Source organism: Uranotaenia lowii, chromosome 2, assembly GCF_029784155.1.
Source record: "Uranotaenia lowii strain MFRU-FL chromosome 2, ASM2978415v1, whole genome shotgun sequence".
NCBI lineage: Eukaryota > Metazoa > Arthropoda > Insecta > Diptera > Culicidae > Uranotaenia > Uranotaenia lowii.
The window spans coordinates 366,036,662-366,052,078 of NC_073692.1; the positions used below are offsets into that span (position 1 = coordinate 366,036,662).

Genomic DNA, 15,417 nt, shown 5'->3' on the forward strand with positions numbered 1-15,417 from the left:
TCAGATTCAGAATTCAGATTCAGAATTCAGATTCAGAATTCAGATTCAGAATTCAGATTCAGAATTCAGATTCAGAATTCAGATTCAGAATTCAGATTCAGAATTCAGATTCAGAATTCAGATTCAGAATTCAGATTCAGAATTCAGATTCAGAATTCAGATTCAGAATTCAGTTTCAGAATTCAGATTCAGAATTCAGATTCAGAATTCAGATTCAGATTCAGAATTCAGATTCAGAATTCAGATTCAGAATTCAGATTCACAATTCAGATTCAGAATTCAGATTCAGAATTCCGATTCAGAATTCCGATTCAGAATTCAGTTTCAGAATTCAGATTCAGAATTCAGAATTCAGATTCAGAATTCAGATTCAGAATTCAGATTCAGAATTCAGATTCAGAATTCAGATTCAGAATTCAGATTCAGAATTCAGATTCAGAATTCAGATTCAGAATTCAGATTCAGATTCAGAATTCAGAATTCAGATTCAGAATTCAGATTCAGAATTCAGATTCAGAATTCAGATTCAGAATTCAGATTCAGAATTCAGATTCAGAATTCAGATTCAGAATTCAGATTCAGAATTCAGATTCAGAATTCAGATTCAGAATTCAGATTCAGAATTCAGATTCAGAATTCAGATTCAGAATTCAGATTCAGAATTCAGATTCAGAATTCAGATTCAGAATTCAGATTCAGAATTCAGATTCAGAATTCAGAGTCAGAATTCAGATTCAAAATTCAGAGTCAGAATTCAGATTGAGATTCAGAATTCAGATTCAGAGTTCAGATTCAGAATTCAGATTCAGAATTTAGATTCAGAATTCAAATTCAGAATTTAGATTCAGAATTCAAATTCAGAGTTCAGATTCAGATTCAAAATTTAGATTCAGAATTCAGATTCAAAATAATGTAGATTCAGAATTCAGATTTAGATTTCAGATTCAGGATTTTGATTCAGAATTCAATTTTTGTAAATGTATTTTCGGCATATTAGTGAAAAATTTAGATTCATGGAGAAAGAATATCAGAATTTAAAATTGATGAAGATGTTGCGAAGTAAAGAATGGTGTACATTAATAAGTTTTCCTTGCAAAAATGTTCTTTCACTTTTTTCATCATACGTAAATTTTTTCCTCACTTTTCTACCCGCATGAAAACACGATTTTGTATTGAGAAAACTTTTTTTCATAATTTTTCTGAAATAAAGGGTGCTGCATACGTTTAGGGGTAAAACCATACTACTAAAAGTTGTAAAATCCGAAAGCATAAAAAAAAATTTTGGATGAAAGGAATTTCAATTTTAACAAACGCGTGATTCAGAATTCAGATTCAGAATTCAGATTCAGAATTCAGATTCAGAATTCAGATTCAGAATTCAGATTCAGAATTCAGATTCAGAATTCAGATTCAGAATTCAGATTCAGAATTCAGATTCAGAATTCAGATTCAGAATTCAGATTCAGAATTCAGATTCAGAATTCAGATTCAGAATTCAGATTCAGAATTCAGATTCAGAATTCAGATTCAGAATTCAGATTCAGAATTCAGATTCAGAATTCAGATTCGGAATTCAGATTCAGAATTTAGATTCAGATTCAGAATTCAGATTCAGAATTCAAATTCAGAATTCACCATCAGAATTAAGATTTAGAATTCAGATTCAGAATTCAGATTTTTGTAAATTTATTTTCAGCATATCGGTGAAAATTTAGATTCTTGGAGAAAGAATATCGGAATTGAAAATTTATAATGATTGATGTTGCGGGGTAAAGTATGGTGTGCGTTTATAAGTTTTCCTTGCAAAAATGTTCTTTTGCTCTTTTCTCTTCATTTTTCTATCCATCTTTATCAGATTCAGAACCCAGAATTAGAATTCAGATTCAGATTTAGAATCCAGATTCCAGATTCAGATACAGAATTCAGATACAGAATACAGATTTAGAATTTAGATTCAGAATTCAAATTAGGAATTCAAAATTCAAAATTCAAAACTCAGAATTTTGAATTTTGAATTCAGAATTCAGAATCCAGAATTCAGAATTCTGAATTCTGAATTCTGAATTTGAATTCTAAATTCTTAATTCTAAAATCTTAATTCTGAATTTGAATTCAGAATTCAGATTCATAATTCAAATTCTGAGTTCAGATTCAGAATTCAGATTGAGAATTCAGATTTAGAATTCTGATTAAGAATTCGGATTAAAGATCAACCTGGAATTTGAAATTGGAAATTATATTCAAATATTAGACTAAGTGTTGTAACTCAAAATTCAAACTTTAGAATCAGAATAAGATTTCAGATTTAGTTTCCAGAATGAGATTAATCATTTAATAGTCATATTACTTTCCCCTCCTTTTGTGAGAATTTTTTCTTTTATGCATGGTTGAGCTCTAAAAAAGGTATCATGCTAGGCCACGCGTCACGGCTATCCATCAATATTGTAGTTGGTTTTACTTATTCAGTAAAAAAAGCATAAAAAAACAGTAAGATTCGAACCGTGACCAGCATCGTGAAAGTTCTGGTTGCTACCACGGCACCATTTCAGCGTGTTATAAGTCTAGGAAATTCAACTGTTTAAATACCATTCTTTCCATACATAAAATGAACTCCTTACATACCAGTTCGCTTTACCCCAAAAAACGTACTATGCATCATTTTTTTATATTGAGATCGGAATTTTTCGTGTTTGAATATCTGAAATCATACTTATATGATGCAGAGGGAAGGAATCTATCATGTGTATTCTATATTATTTTATATATTTCCAAATATAACTTACACTCTGTTAGAAAGGCTCCAATCCACTGTTAAGTGTATTAAATCGGGTTTTTTAATTACTCTTTGTTCGAAAAACGATTCTACATAGAAACTTTAAGTGAACATTTTTATGTGCATTGTTTTTAAATTAGTATTTGCTTGGTAGTCCCAAAATTTACTTCACACCTTGGAATTGCTTTTTTTTATTTTTATCAGTTTCGTTTTTAAGCATCTTAAAAATTACCCATTGCTAAACCTGCAAATCGTCAGTTATGATGAACTAAACATGTTTTTGTCGATAACAAAGTTGTTATCGAAAACTTTAATCAAACATGAACTTTTTAAGCCATTTATATCGATAACTCAAAGAATTTGAATATAAAATTGACTATCATCTATGACTTTGATCACTGCACTATTGAAATAAAATTAAATACTTTCATGTTTTTCAGAATAAATTTATTCAATATCTATGTGTTTTGAATAATTTCTCTTAAGTTTAAATAAATTTTTCTTAATTCACATTTCAAATCTTCATGGAATATAATTTCAATCATAGTTAATTTCTGACCTGATTTATTTTTTTACGGAATTCGGATTTAATCTGTTATGAAATCTGGAATTTCTTTTTTTTTTTGGTTTTCTATATCTGTGCATTGATTTTTATGTCCGAAGCTTAATATTATAGTTTATTTTTAAATTTTCATTCACATTCGTTTTCTGGCCTTTCTAAAATACTGACTCAAAACCTCTTATTCAGAATAAAGATTGCTTTAAAAAATTTGGATGAAAATAATTTTAATATTCTTCAGTTTTTTCTATTATTAAAATACACAAATGTGTAAAATGATTATTTTTTTAAAATTCACCATTAGAATGAGAGATAATAGAAGAAAACTAATTAGATACTTGGATCTAGCTCCTTCAAATTAGTTAAAAATAGTTAAAATCATTTCTTAAGTTCTTTCTACCTCGAAAAAGTGCGAATATTAGAAAAAATAAAACAGATAAAAACTAACCTAAAATTTGAGTTCACATTTGCGACTTCATTCTGTAAACAGATATACTTTTATGTGTGTTTGCTATAAATTAAATGAAATTAGTTGTTTTAAGAAAAATTATTCTGGATATTTTTAACATATTTCAAAATAACAAGCATTGAGTTTTCAAATTTCAATAGAAGAATTACAAATCAGATTCTGATATTCAAATTTTTTAAGAATCAAAGTAGGTTTCAACACAAATTCAAATTACACAATCAAGATAAAAAAAACTTTAAAACTTTCACAGAAGTTCTTAGGAAATTTTAAAACAATAATCACAATGTTCACGTATGAAGAACAGTGAAGCCATGCAGAAAAACCCAGGCCAATTCTTTCTTATATTTCGAAAGAATTATTTGTATGAATCGATATTGTTGTAAAACAACTTTTTACATTCATGACTATAAACATTTTCAAAACAAAAAATATGGCAGCCCTGAAGTTTTTTCAAATTACTAAATTCCAATGTTGAATAGAATGGATTTCTGGTCCAAATTTTAAAAAAATAAAAATTATTAAAAAAAAACTACAAACAAACCGTTTTGTCACGTTAAAGTAATAAGGTAAGTTTGTTTGAACATGTCATAAAAAAAAATCCGAACTTTAGGGGAAAAGGGAGATACTTCATCCCGTTTTCTTATTTTCATCATGTCTTTTTGGAAAAAAGCAATTCACCGTCATTTGCATTTTTAAAAGCGTGTAATTTAAGTTTATATGCTCCAAAAGTTAGAACCCGATGTACTAGAAGCTTTTTCGTGAGACGAAAAATATTGAGATATTTTTTATGTGAAGAGAGATTTGATCGTTTACAAAAGGAGACATGATACTTAATTCAGGGTACCCTGACCTTTGGTAAAATTAGGCTAAATCTAGAGATAAAAGCTCGGTAGACTATTTTTTGCCATATAAGTTTGTATTTTACAGTTTGTAAGTATGAATCATGATCCATTCAGATAAAAATTGGACTTTTTGGACTCAAGGGATCAAGTAAACTCATAAAATACATTTTGAAAAACTTTTTCTAAAAAAGAATTGAAGATTGCTTTGAAGATATGACACTATAAAGTTCATAATTATTGAACTCTAACGATTGACATATTGGAAAAAAATTTATACTATAATATTTTTATGTTGGAAACATTTTAAAGTGATAAAAAAGATACTCAAATCATATTTGTTAAATTTTTCAGACAAAGTTCAATAATTCGAAAAAAAATTCTTTTAAATTTGTCTAGATAACAGCATTGTTGTTTTGTTCTATTTGGCACGTTTTTCTAGAAATTTGTAAGATATTCCTGTTTCGAGATACAGCGAAGGAATCTAGTATCCTCATTCTCCCCTACACTTCAGGTCACATTTTTATTGTTGCTGATATTGTATGTGAGGTTGGCTTTTTGAGAGGTTGGAGGGGTTTCTGCTAATAACTTTTCAAAGTGAAGACGGTTTTTAGCACAATTGATCATCCACTTATTTCGAAAACGAGTTGAGTTCCAAATTTGATACGGAAATTCATCAAGTTGTGTTTGCATAAAATAATGTTGGATGTTTTCGGATAACCAAACTTAAGCTGTTACGGTTATATTTGTCATTTTCATGTTTTCACGTGATTTGTGTCTAAGAAATCCATTTTTTTTTCAGATGGAATTTGAGTATGGTGGCAGTCCTTAAAAATAGAAAAAATTACATTTGATATTTGAAGTCTCTTGCCAAAGTGATAAATATTTTTAACAACGTTTTTGATCAGTTGAATTCATTGTATTTTTTAATATTATTTTAAAAAATTTCCTTGAGAACTTTTTTCAAAATATTATTTATCACCAATATTCACTATTTTATAGCTTAATTAATAATTCATACTAACAAAAAAATAATCAAATTTTGTTGTATTTTTTTGCTAGAAAATTGACTTCTCCTAAATTCGACCCAGAACCTAAACCAATCACTGTAGCTGCGGAGATGATAATTCAGTTTGATATGCTAATTATCGGATAGATCGCGCACGCGACCGCAACGGTGATTGGAAACAAATATGAATGGCCTGAACTCTCGAGTCAGGTGTCGAAGAATTCGATTTCGTGCGGCGCATTTAGCGTCCGTTTGGCGATTTATTGACTTTGATCCGATGAAATTCTTGTCTTTCCAAAGGCGCGCTAATGAAGCTAACAAGTGGAAAACGAACCCGTTCTTCGTAATTTTTTTTTCTCTTTCTTTAAAGGGGAACCTTCCCCATAAACTTCAACTGGATTTTCGGAATCACGTAGTACCTACTTTCCCGAATGCGCTAACAAGGCTAACTAATTAAAACGGATCGACGACTTGGGACGAAAGCCGGGATGAAGGCACGCAAATTAGCGAATGGGCAAGCTCGTCGTTATTCATATTTATTATTTCTCTCTCTCTCTGTTTGGTGGCCATGAATTATGCAAGTTAGGAAAGTTTTGCGATATCCTGTGTGCTGGCTGGCACGCAAGTTTCACAAGTCTGTCGCTTGATTATTATTATTATTACTGGAGGGAAACGGGTGGTCCTAAAGTGTGATGATATATGGTCTTCCAATTAACGGTTCATGGATTCGGGAAAATGATTTACTGATTGGCGAAGTTTTTAAAACCGGGGTAGACTTGTTGGGTCGATTTGGGACCGGATTTAAAATTTGATTAATGGCTCTTGAATTCAATTAGCGATAGGTTTGCTAAATTTAGGCAAAGTAGAATTTCCCTATTTAAGAGGAAACACAACAACGGCTTACTTTGAACAATCAGCTTAGCGTAGGTGCTTTCCCGGGAGCCAACCATGTTTTGGGCCACACACTGGTAGCGACCCGAATCTGCCGACCTTACGTCGCTGATCAGCAGATTTCCACCGTCAACTATTCGTATCCGGGCTAGGTCCTTGCTGACCCGGTAATCGTTCAGCTCCATCTGGACGTCATCCTGGAAAAATATAAAAGCAAAAATGAATTATGAAAACGTAGTTCACAAGATATATGAAATCACCCTTGCTGAAAAGGATCAAAAGCTTTATGGATCAACAGCAAAACCTTCCATACAGAAGGTTTCAATAAAGAATTAATACGCCTGAAGCAGCACACTTTGTTCCAAGTTTGAAATTATAGAAACAATCTTAATCAACTATTGAACACAAAGTTTGAAAACTGTATAATGGACTGGCCCAAATTTGTATGGGATGATTTTTCTAATTTTTTTTTAATTCGGCACCCACCAGATTGATGCCTTCAGGTGGAAAATGACTTTCTAATGGTTTCAGCCAAGGAGAGCAACTAAACGACTGAAACGGATTCAAAAAGCATGCTCATCAAAAAGCTAGCATCAATTGATGGATTGGCCGTGGAAGACAACCAGTTGCTCCACATTAGGAAGGCATAATCAGCGGCAGCAGCGTGGACGGCTCTTGAAAATTTCCTCGTCAAGAGGAATTGTGGTGATTTTCCATGGTCGCCAATTGCTTTCCACTAGAACTAGTAGGATATTCTTCTCAATATTTTCCCAAGTCAGTAAACTACCTCTACATTTCGACACACGTCTTAAACTCCTGAAAGATATCGGGTGCATTGCTCAACCCAAACGGTAGTCTAACAAAGCGATAGGTTGCATTTCCAGCATAAAAGTGTATCAAATGACGTAAATCTTCGCAAATTTGCAACCGGAGAAGATCCTGGGCGGCCAATGACGGGTTGCATTTTTGCTCAGCACTCTGTCGGAGGAATACCCGACCTTGGTCATTGCATTGGAAGCTCGACCGGAAACCAATTTAACCCTAGACGTAGTAAAGGGTAAATTAATCGACGACTTTTTGATTAACTTGGCGAGAACAAATCCAAATCAGTTCTGTATGCGCATTTGAAGGCTGAAGAGGACCGGTGTTACTTCTGTAAGAAATAAAGCTTCCAAAAGGCGGCATGTGAAAAATTTCGAGCAAGCGGTTACAAAGCAACATTAGGCAAACAACGTAACGCAGCAAGACAACAACAGTCAATACACGTTTCTCAATGAATGCGGTAGCTAAGTGGATTCCTCAGCCTCAGATTCCGGAGCCTCATGTCGCATTTCCAACTACAGGGAGTTCTTCGTCGGGGAGCATCTGAGTGGAGTGCGTCGCTAACGTAGTGAAGGATACCTCTTACCCCGCGGAGTATCTGCATAAATGAGTCCCTTACAACTAAAGCTACGGGACAAAACAACACCTTCTCCGCAGTCGAACTTTTAGGGGAAATGGTATTAACACCGCAGAACACTCTCGGTCAAGTCGTCAACGGGTCGGGTCACTCGTGTCGGTGTAGGATGACCTTTTTGCCGGGAATCATGAGAGTAGTTCCGTAAAGTTCCGGACGTGTTCTCTGACAGGCGCATGTCCAGGAGGAGCTGCTCTCGATCGCCACACGAACGGCAAAAAGGAGAGGGCCTCGAGTCAAACCAAACGGAATCAAGACCTCGAGTTGTTAGAGGAGAGGTCAATGGTCTCTAGCAGTGGACTGGAATAGAGACGGAGCACACGATAGTCATAGTAACCAAAAGTCGGACCTCAAGTCGTCAGAGAAGATGTCCTTAGTCTTTAATCGGAATAAGAGGTAGGGTATATATGCTGGAGTTTTGAGTTGACCCGAATAATCCGATGAGTGCAGAAGCGCGGTGGTCCCATCACGGGTATAGCCTTAATTGCAGGTTCGGATAGGAATAAGGACCAGAGGCCCCAGGTGGTCTTAATGCCGTAGGGGTCAAGGTATCTAGAGTCGACCAATTGCGCCCATGAACCCAGAGTAGTATACTGTGGGGATGCGGTGGCTCGCTGTGCCTTGGAATGCGATTCGTTAATGTGATTTTCTACCTAAATTAACAACCAACAAAAAAGGGAGTTCTTAGAAGAGTTGAACGAAGAAGTCACTGAAAACGTGTGGCTAGAAAAAGCAGAGGGGGTTCGTTCGAAAGACCGTGGTGCTGGACGGATCAATGCCATCGATGGTTCTGGTCAAGAGCGTGAAATGCCAATCGAATGTGCACTGTATGATCCTGAAACGAAATCGAATTTGTCGTCGTTTTCGATGGAAGTTTTGCCAAAATCATGAGATGTGAGATGATGTGTGCAACGACGCAGTCTGTTGAAATTCTGTGTCAACCGAAAGAGCGCATATCCCTGACAACAACAAATAGAGATGGCGTGCTTGGATAGCTTAGGTGTTTTGGCCACCGAGACTTTGACGTGGTGTTGAAAATGCAGATGAGGACTGAAGTAGTTATCGTGAAGCGTAGCAGTTGTTCTGGTACATTGAAGGAGAGATGCACAGGGTACCATTCCCGAAGGTAATGTCATGGAACATGTGCATACTGACATGTGTGGGCCGATACGAAAAAAAAACACAGGCGAAAGGCGGTACTTCATCACGTTCATCGACAATCACAGCAAACATACAGGCTTTTATTTGCTATGTGAAAAATCGGAAAGGCTTGAGAAGCTGAAGGAATCAGTGTTGAAAAAATTCGAAAGGACACATTGACAATGAAAACAAAATTTCTCCCATTCAAAATATCTTGTTGAAAACTTCTGTCTTCCTTTTCTCAATTATGCCTTCTTTGATTTGACCGATGGTTCATTATCTTGTTTATTTTGGTATTTTCTTTGTCGATATCATTACCAATGAACGTGCACCGACAGAGTTCAACTATCATTGTCAAATTTGTTTTCCCTTTTTTGAAAGTTCATTTGTGCCTTTCTCAGTTCATTTCAGAAATCAGTGAAAATTTAAATTTCGATTTTCAACTATCAATTTTTTCTTTGAAATTTTCGAAAATTCAACTTTGATGTGAAAAAATTGCTTCAAGCAATTGAAAACGAACGGTGATCGCGTAACGAATGATCGGCCTTGCTTTAGGCCGAAATTCATCAACCGCCTGTGCACGTATGTACAATGTGATCCTTAAATCGTGTAAACTATCATTAATTCGTGCAACCCAACTCGATGGGGGTTTTGCTGCCTCGTGAAGACCTTGGCTGAGAAATACAGTTGGTTCCAGAAACTGACCTCACCGTGTGAGACACATTGAACGTTGTTAACGAAGGCCTCAATTCAAAGCACATCGAACCGGCAGCAGTTCCTCTAACCCTTAAGAACTACAGCTGGGGAATCCTTAACTTTCAGTTATCAGGTATGACATCGTTTTAGGCAGCAATTGGATTTGGCAAAGAAAATATGCCACACGAGCCATCGCCCGCCAGATTCAGCATTATTTATCGGAAATAACACAACAGCAAAATTGGAATCCAGCAACATTATGATGGGCTTTGATCGTACCTCAGGCAAAGGAAATGAAATGATGACAAGCACAAGTCTGAAATTCATGAAATTTATGTTCCAGACCTAAGCCCATTTTTAAAGTCCACATCTTAATCCAAATCTCAAGTCCGAATCCGAAGCGCAAGCTCAAAATGTCCATGTAGCAGATGGGCGAAACAATTTTCTTCTGTTTGTTTGATGTTTGTCTAATGGAAAAAATATTTAAATAAATAGTTAAATTGAAATTTTCCAGCTTTCGACATTCAATTTCGAATCCATATGTCGTATATGAGTAAGTGATCTACTCAATTAAAAATCAAGACTTAGACAAAAGAAACCGATTAAGTTACACTCGTTTCATTCGAAGAGGTCGCTTTGCTAACAGTTTGTTGGATATGCTCAATAAAGTTTAACGTTTTACTTATGCTCTTTCTACAGTATATAACCAGAAAAATTCTTTGAAAAATTGAAAAAACTCAGGCATATGACTATTATTATTATTTATTGAAAAATCGGGGAAAATATTAACACGGACATTGTTTTACTTTAGTTATTTTAATCACATATTTTGCTTAACTTCATTACCTTAGCCAAAACTTGATTAAGAAGAAAAACAAATTCCTACTTTTATTGCGATTTTCTCTCGCACTAATTTGATCTGACCATTCACTGTTTCAGGTTAAGTAACTTATTTTTATAACGCAATTGATGGCTCCAAGTTGTAAAATAATTCTGCAAGAATTATGAAACAAATTAATGATTATTTCTAGTAAAAGATATCTGCATACTTACATCGACATGAAACGAATTAAGAAGTATCGTATGTAAAGCTGACGTTACCTTGCTCCGAGATTTAATACCTTTTGGCGAGCAACTTCCTTCCGGTTGCTATTAAATCGTTTTGAGCAACTTTCGCTTTCGAGTACCAACAGAACTCGTTACATCCTACCATAATTAAAAGAAGAAATCTACGGAACAAAAAAAAATCATTCACGAAAATAATTGAAAAAACAAAAAGGTTTCACCTGCTGACTGTTTGTTGTCCTGATCCTGAGACAAGTTATGTGTTGGCCCACTGAATGGCACCGTAATTGTTGCTGCTACCGGTTGCAAAATACTTGGGTTGTCCTTTGAAACTGCCATACGGGTTTAAAAAACTAAACACTAAAATTTTTTTCGACCTCGTAGTCTGAGTTATAAGAAAATTTCAGACAGGTGACATTTCCAAGAATGATTTTTTCCTTCTATCCCTTTCACTTGGATCACTATGACAATGATAAAATAAAGTGTTCATTTTCAGTGAGGGCGATTAACGAATGAGTGTGGAAGGAACTGAAAAAAATATTGTCGAACGTTGCAGGGTGTGGATTTCATGAACGCACTCTTTGTTTATTTATCATGAACTGCGAAAAATATCTGGGTGACTGAGATGTTTTCTCTATGTCTACTGATGTCAGGTAAATGATAGACGAAATTTTCAAGACTGGAAGGAATACGTCAAGCTGGTCACTTCACAGTTCTGGAAGAAATCCAAAAATATGCGATCCGACCAAGGCGGTGAATACCTCGGAAAAAAGTTCAAGACTTTCCCGAGACAGAAAAGTATCATCGTACAGCTCACAGCACCTCACACCTCACAGCAAAACGGGGTGGCTGAACGGAATAACCTGGAATCTGGTCAAGCGCTTCTGTGGTGCCATCACGATCTCGAAAACATTCAGCGGTTTGGAGTAGATGCGTCGTACCACGTGCCGAGTATGAAGCGAGAAAAGCTGGATAGCAAGGAATCCAAGCCTCAGCTGCGTTCTTCAAAACGATGCATATCGAAGACGTGGGACAAAGACTGGTGGACAAGTTGACGGGTAAAATTACAGTCAGTATTGATGTTAATTTCCTAACATTATGTGGGTTTGATTCGAGATCAGCGAATGGAAATCTTTTTGTTTCATCCATCAATTTCCCACGGGTGGATCCGGTCAACGAACCATTTATTTATTAAAATGGAGTTCCGTCTCACTACATAACTAGATGAACAATATTCCTTCAATACACTCGGTCCATTGGAACCGTTCTTCAACTTCTCGGGCATCCCGCTTTCGCCAGATCACGCTCCACTTGGTTTAACCACCTCGCTCGGTGCGCCCCTGCGTTTCGTTCCTGCCGGATTGGCAGTGAACATCTGTTTTGCAGCACAGTCGTCCGGCATTCTCGCAACTTTTCCTGCCCAGCATATCCCTTCAGTTTTCGCAACTTCTGGATACTAGGTTCACCGTAGAGTCGCGCGAGCTTCATCCTTTACCTCCACACTTCGTTCTCCTGCACGCAGCCAAAGATGGTTCTTTACACTCGTCGCTCGAATACTCCGAGTGTGTGCAGGTCCCGCTCGAGCAATATCAAAGTTTCGTGCCCGTAGAGAACAACCTGTCAGATGAGCGTTGTGTACAGCGGAAGAAGATGTAGAAGCATTCGAAGGTTTCGAACCTCAGCTAAGTTTCGCGGTTGAAAACGTTGAACATGAGTATTTGTCTTGGAGTTGTTGCTCCGAAGCGGTTTGCTTTTTCGGTGGAAACTTCGGTCCAGGAGAATCGATTTAAACCAAAGACACGTACGACTGTATTGCCGGAGAGCTGGTAGCCCAAGGTTTCAGCCAACAATACGAGACGGACAAAGATAAAAATTTTGCGCCGGTCGTTCGTCACCCTATATTCTGCATCGTTGTATCCGTAGCAATGAAAAAGAAAATATTTGTCAAACAACTTGCTGACCCGGTAAACTTCGTTTTACCTTTTACTTAATTAATCATAAGAAAATGTTTAATCTTTTAAGTTGATTTTGTACGGGAGCCTCCCTTCCATAAAAAGAGGGATTCAAGAAACGATTACACAAACAATTTATTTCCCAAAAAACCCTCGGATACCAAAGATCGCTACATTCCGACCGTCCAGTTATACGTGATGGTGTTACAAAAAAAAACGCCTTTATTTTTATATATAAGATAGCAAAAGGATATGATTTTGTATCGAAGCCCTCCTTCCATAAAAAGTGAGATTTTTCAACCATTATACAAACCATCTCTGGCTCGAAAAACCCTCGAATACCAAATTTCACTTCATTTCGACCGTCCGTTTATACGTGATGGTGTTACAAAGAAAACGCCTCCATTTTTATACATAAGATTCGATGTTAAAACGGCGTTGTACGGCAACCTTGAGGAGATGATTTTTACGAAGCTGCCTCCCGCGTATGTCATTGGAAGTCATGACTTGGAAGACAAGGTTTTAGTCCAACAAAATCTTTTACGGACTTAAGCAAGCCCGTTCGGGGAACCAGCACGAGGTGTTGATAGCGGATAGAGTCACATCAGTCAGTGGAAGTACATCACTTTTTATTAGTCTCAATAAATAAATGTTATCAAAAATCCGTTTTTATTTTCATGCTAGCTCTTTCAAGTCTAGACTGGTTCAATTTTCCTACCGTACCTGCCAATACATCGTTAAGCCTATCGACTTTTGAGTAAGCCGTAGAAAAACTGGCTGGATTCTTTGCAAATAAAAGGCTGACGGAGGACATATGAAGTGTACTTCTTTTTTAATCAAAAGAGGTATTTCTTAACATTGAATAATCTACAACGTTTTAGCGTGGCTGTTACTTAAGACGTAAGAACGTAAAGTTTAACCGGTTACTTACGAGCAGCGTCTCAGCAGTGAATGTAAAAAAAGTGAATTTTATGAACGACAACCAAAGTACTTTGGATTGCTGAGCGATCAAGATAAAGGAGAACTGGATACCGTATAAAAGAATGGATGGTGTGGATTACTGATCTGATATCAGTTCATACCTGCAAAAAATCCACGGCTGCTCTAACATGAATCGAACACTTCGGCGATTCTATGCGGCAAAAAAAAGGTTATGTCATCAGTTGAGATTTTCAACAGATACAGCCAACTTATCTGCTTTGCCGAAGACATTGATATTGTCGGCAGATCATCAGTGGTGTTGGGTTACGGAATACGTCCGAGACGAAGTATATGGTGGCCTGTGGATCCGATACCGACCGAACCCGCCTGTCTTGTAATAACAAGGTCACGATTGACGGCGAAGAGCTGGAGATAGTCGAAGACTTTGTCTATCTTGGCTCACTGATGACCTTAGACAACGACACCTGCCGGGAGATCTGGCGGCGAATGATCAGCGGAAGTCGTGCCTACTATGGACTCTACAAGAAACTGCGGTCGAGAAAAATTAGCCCTCGCACGAAGTGTAACCTGTAAACAACGCACATTAGATCGGTTATTGCTCGAGAAGAACCTGCGAACACTCGGAGTATACGAGTGACGACTGTTAGGAACCTTCTATGGCGGCGTGCAGGACAACTAAGTGTGAAAACGAAGGTTGAACCACGAGGTCGTGCGACTCTACGGCGAACGCAGTATCCAGAAGATGGCGAAGGCTGGACGGATATGCTGGGCAGGGCATGTTGTGAGAATGTCAGAAGACTGTCCGGGAACGAGCAGAGGCGCAACAAGCGAGCTGGTTAGACCAAGTGGCGTATGTGGGGTGCCCGAGTGATTTGGAGGAATATTGATCATCAGGTTATTTCGTGAGATGGAACAACATGGAAATAAAATAGTCATCAGTTCAGCGATACGGTTGAGCAGCCTAGCAAGTTGCTCTGGACAAACGTTGTTACATGTGGGGGTCTTTATTGGGAACCTATCACTGCGTCCAGGTAATTGAAGTATTGGGACAGTTTAGTATATGCTGAGTCAAGAAGGATTCTTCTATTTATTTAGACTTCAGCTGATTATCAGTTTCGATATACCAGAAAAAAATTCACGAAGTACATGATAAAGCGATTGCTTGTTGACGAGGTGTTAGAGGTGTCAGAGTCCGAAACTCATTTCGGGGGTCAAGACACCGATTCATGCATACGACCAATGAGTAATGTGATAACTCGAGTTACCTTTCGGGCCATCCTAGACCCGATTTGCAAAAAAACGAGTAGTGCGGACCTCAACTTAACAAAAAGAAACGTCATCCGAGTCGTGACATAAAGCCTAGGGCGGTGCTGCGACAGGCGCTGTCCACTATAAGAGACACTCTATCGGGGTTCTTACGGTAAAAGACACGACCTGGACCCTATGATTAATACGGTTGTTCCTCAAGTCGTTAGAGGAGTATGGTAACAACCATAAATAGCAAGAATTTTACTGACCCGATCCCGTGGATCCAACCGGACTTGCACAAACTTTCACACTGAACTTGTTCAAAACACAATTCATAAACAAGCCGTCGGTCTCTGGCGACGCCCATCAAATCATCGA

The 15,417-nt window shown here is 37.0% G+C and overlaps 1 protein-coding gene across 1 annotated transcript in view; it reads right to left on the reverse strand.

Annotated features, from left to right (window-relative positions):
• The window catches only part of LOC129742912 (roundabout homolog 1-like), a 473,757-nt gene that overhangs the window by 137,330 nt on the left and 321,010 nt on the right, over window positions 1-15,417 (reverse strand). The window contains exon 4 of the mRNA XM_055734853.1: window positions 6,554-6,737. Within this exon, the coding sequence (XP_055590828.1) occupies window positions 6,554-6,737 (184 nt within the window). The remainder of the gene's footprint in view (window positions 1-6,553; window positions 6,738-15,417) is intronic.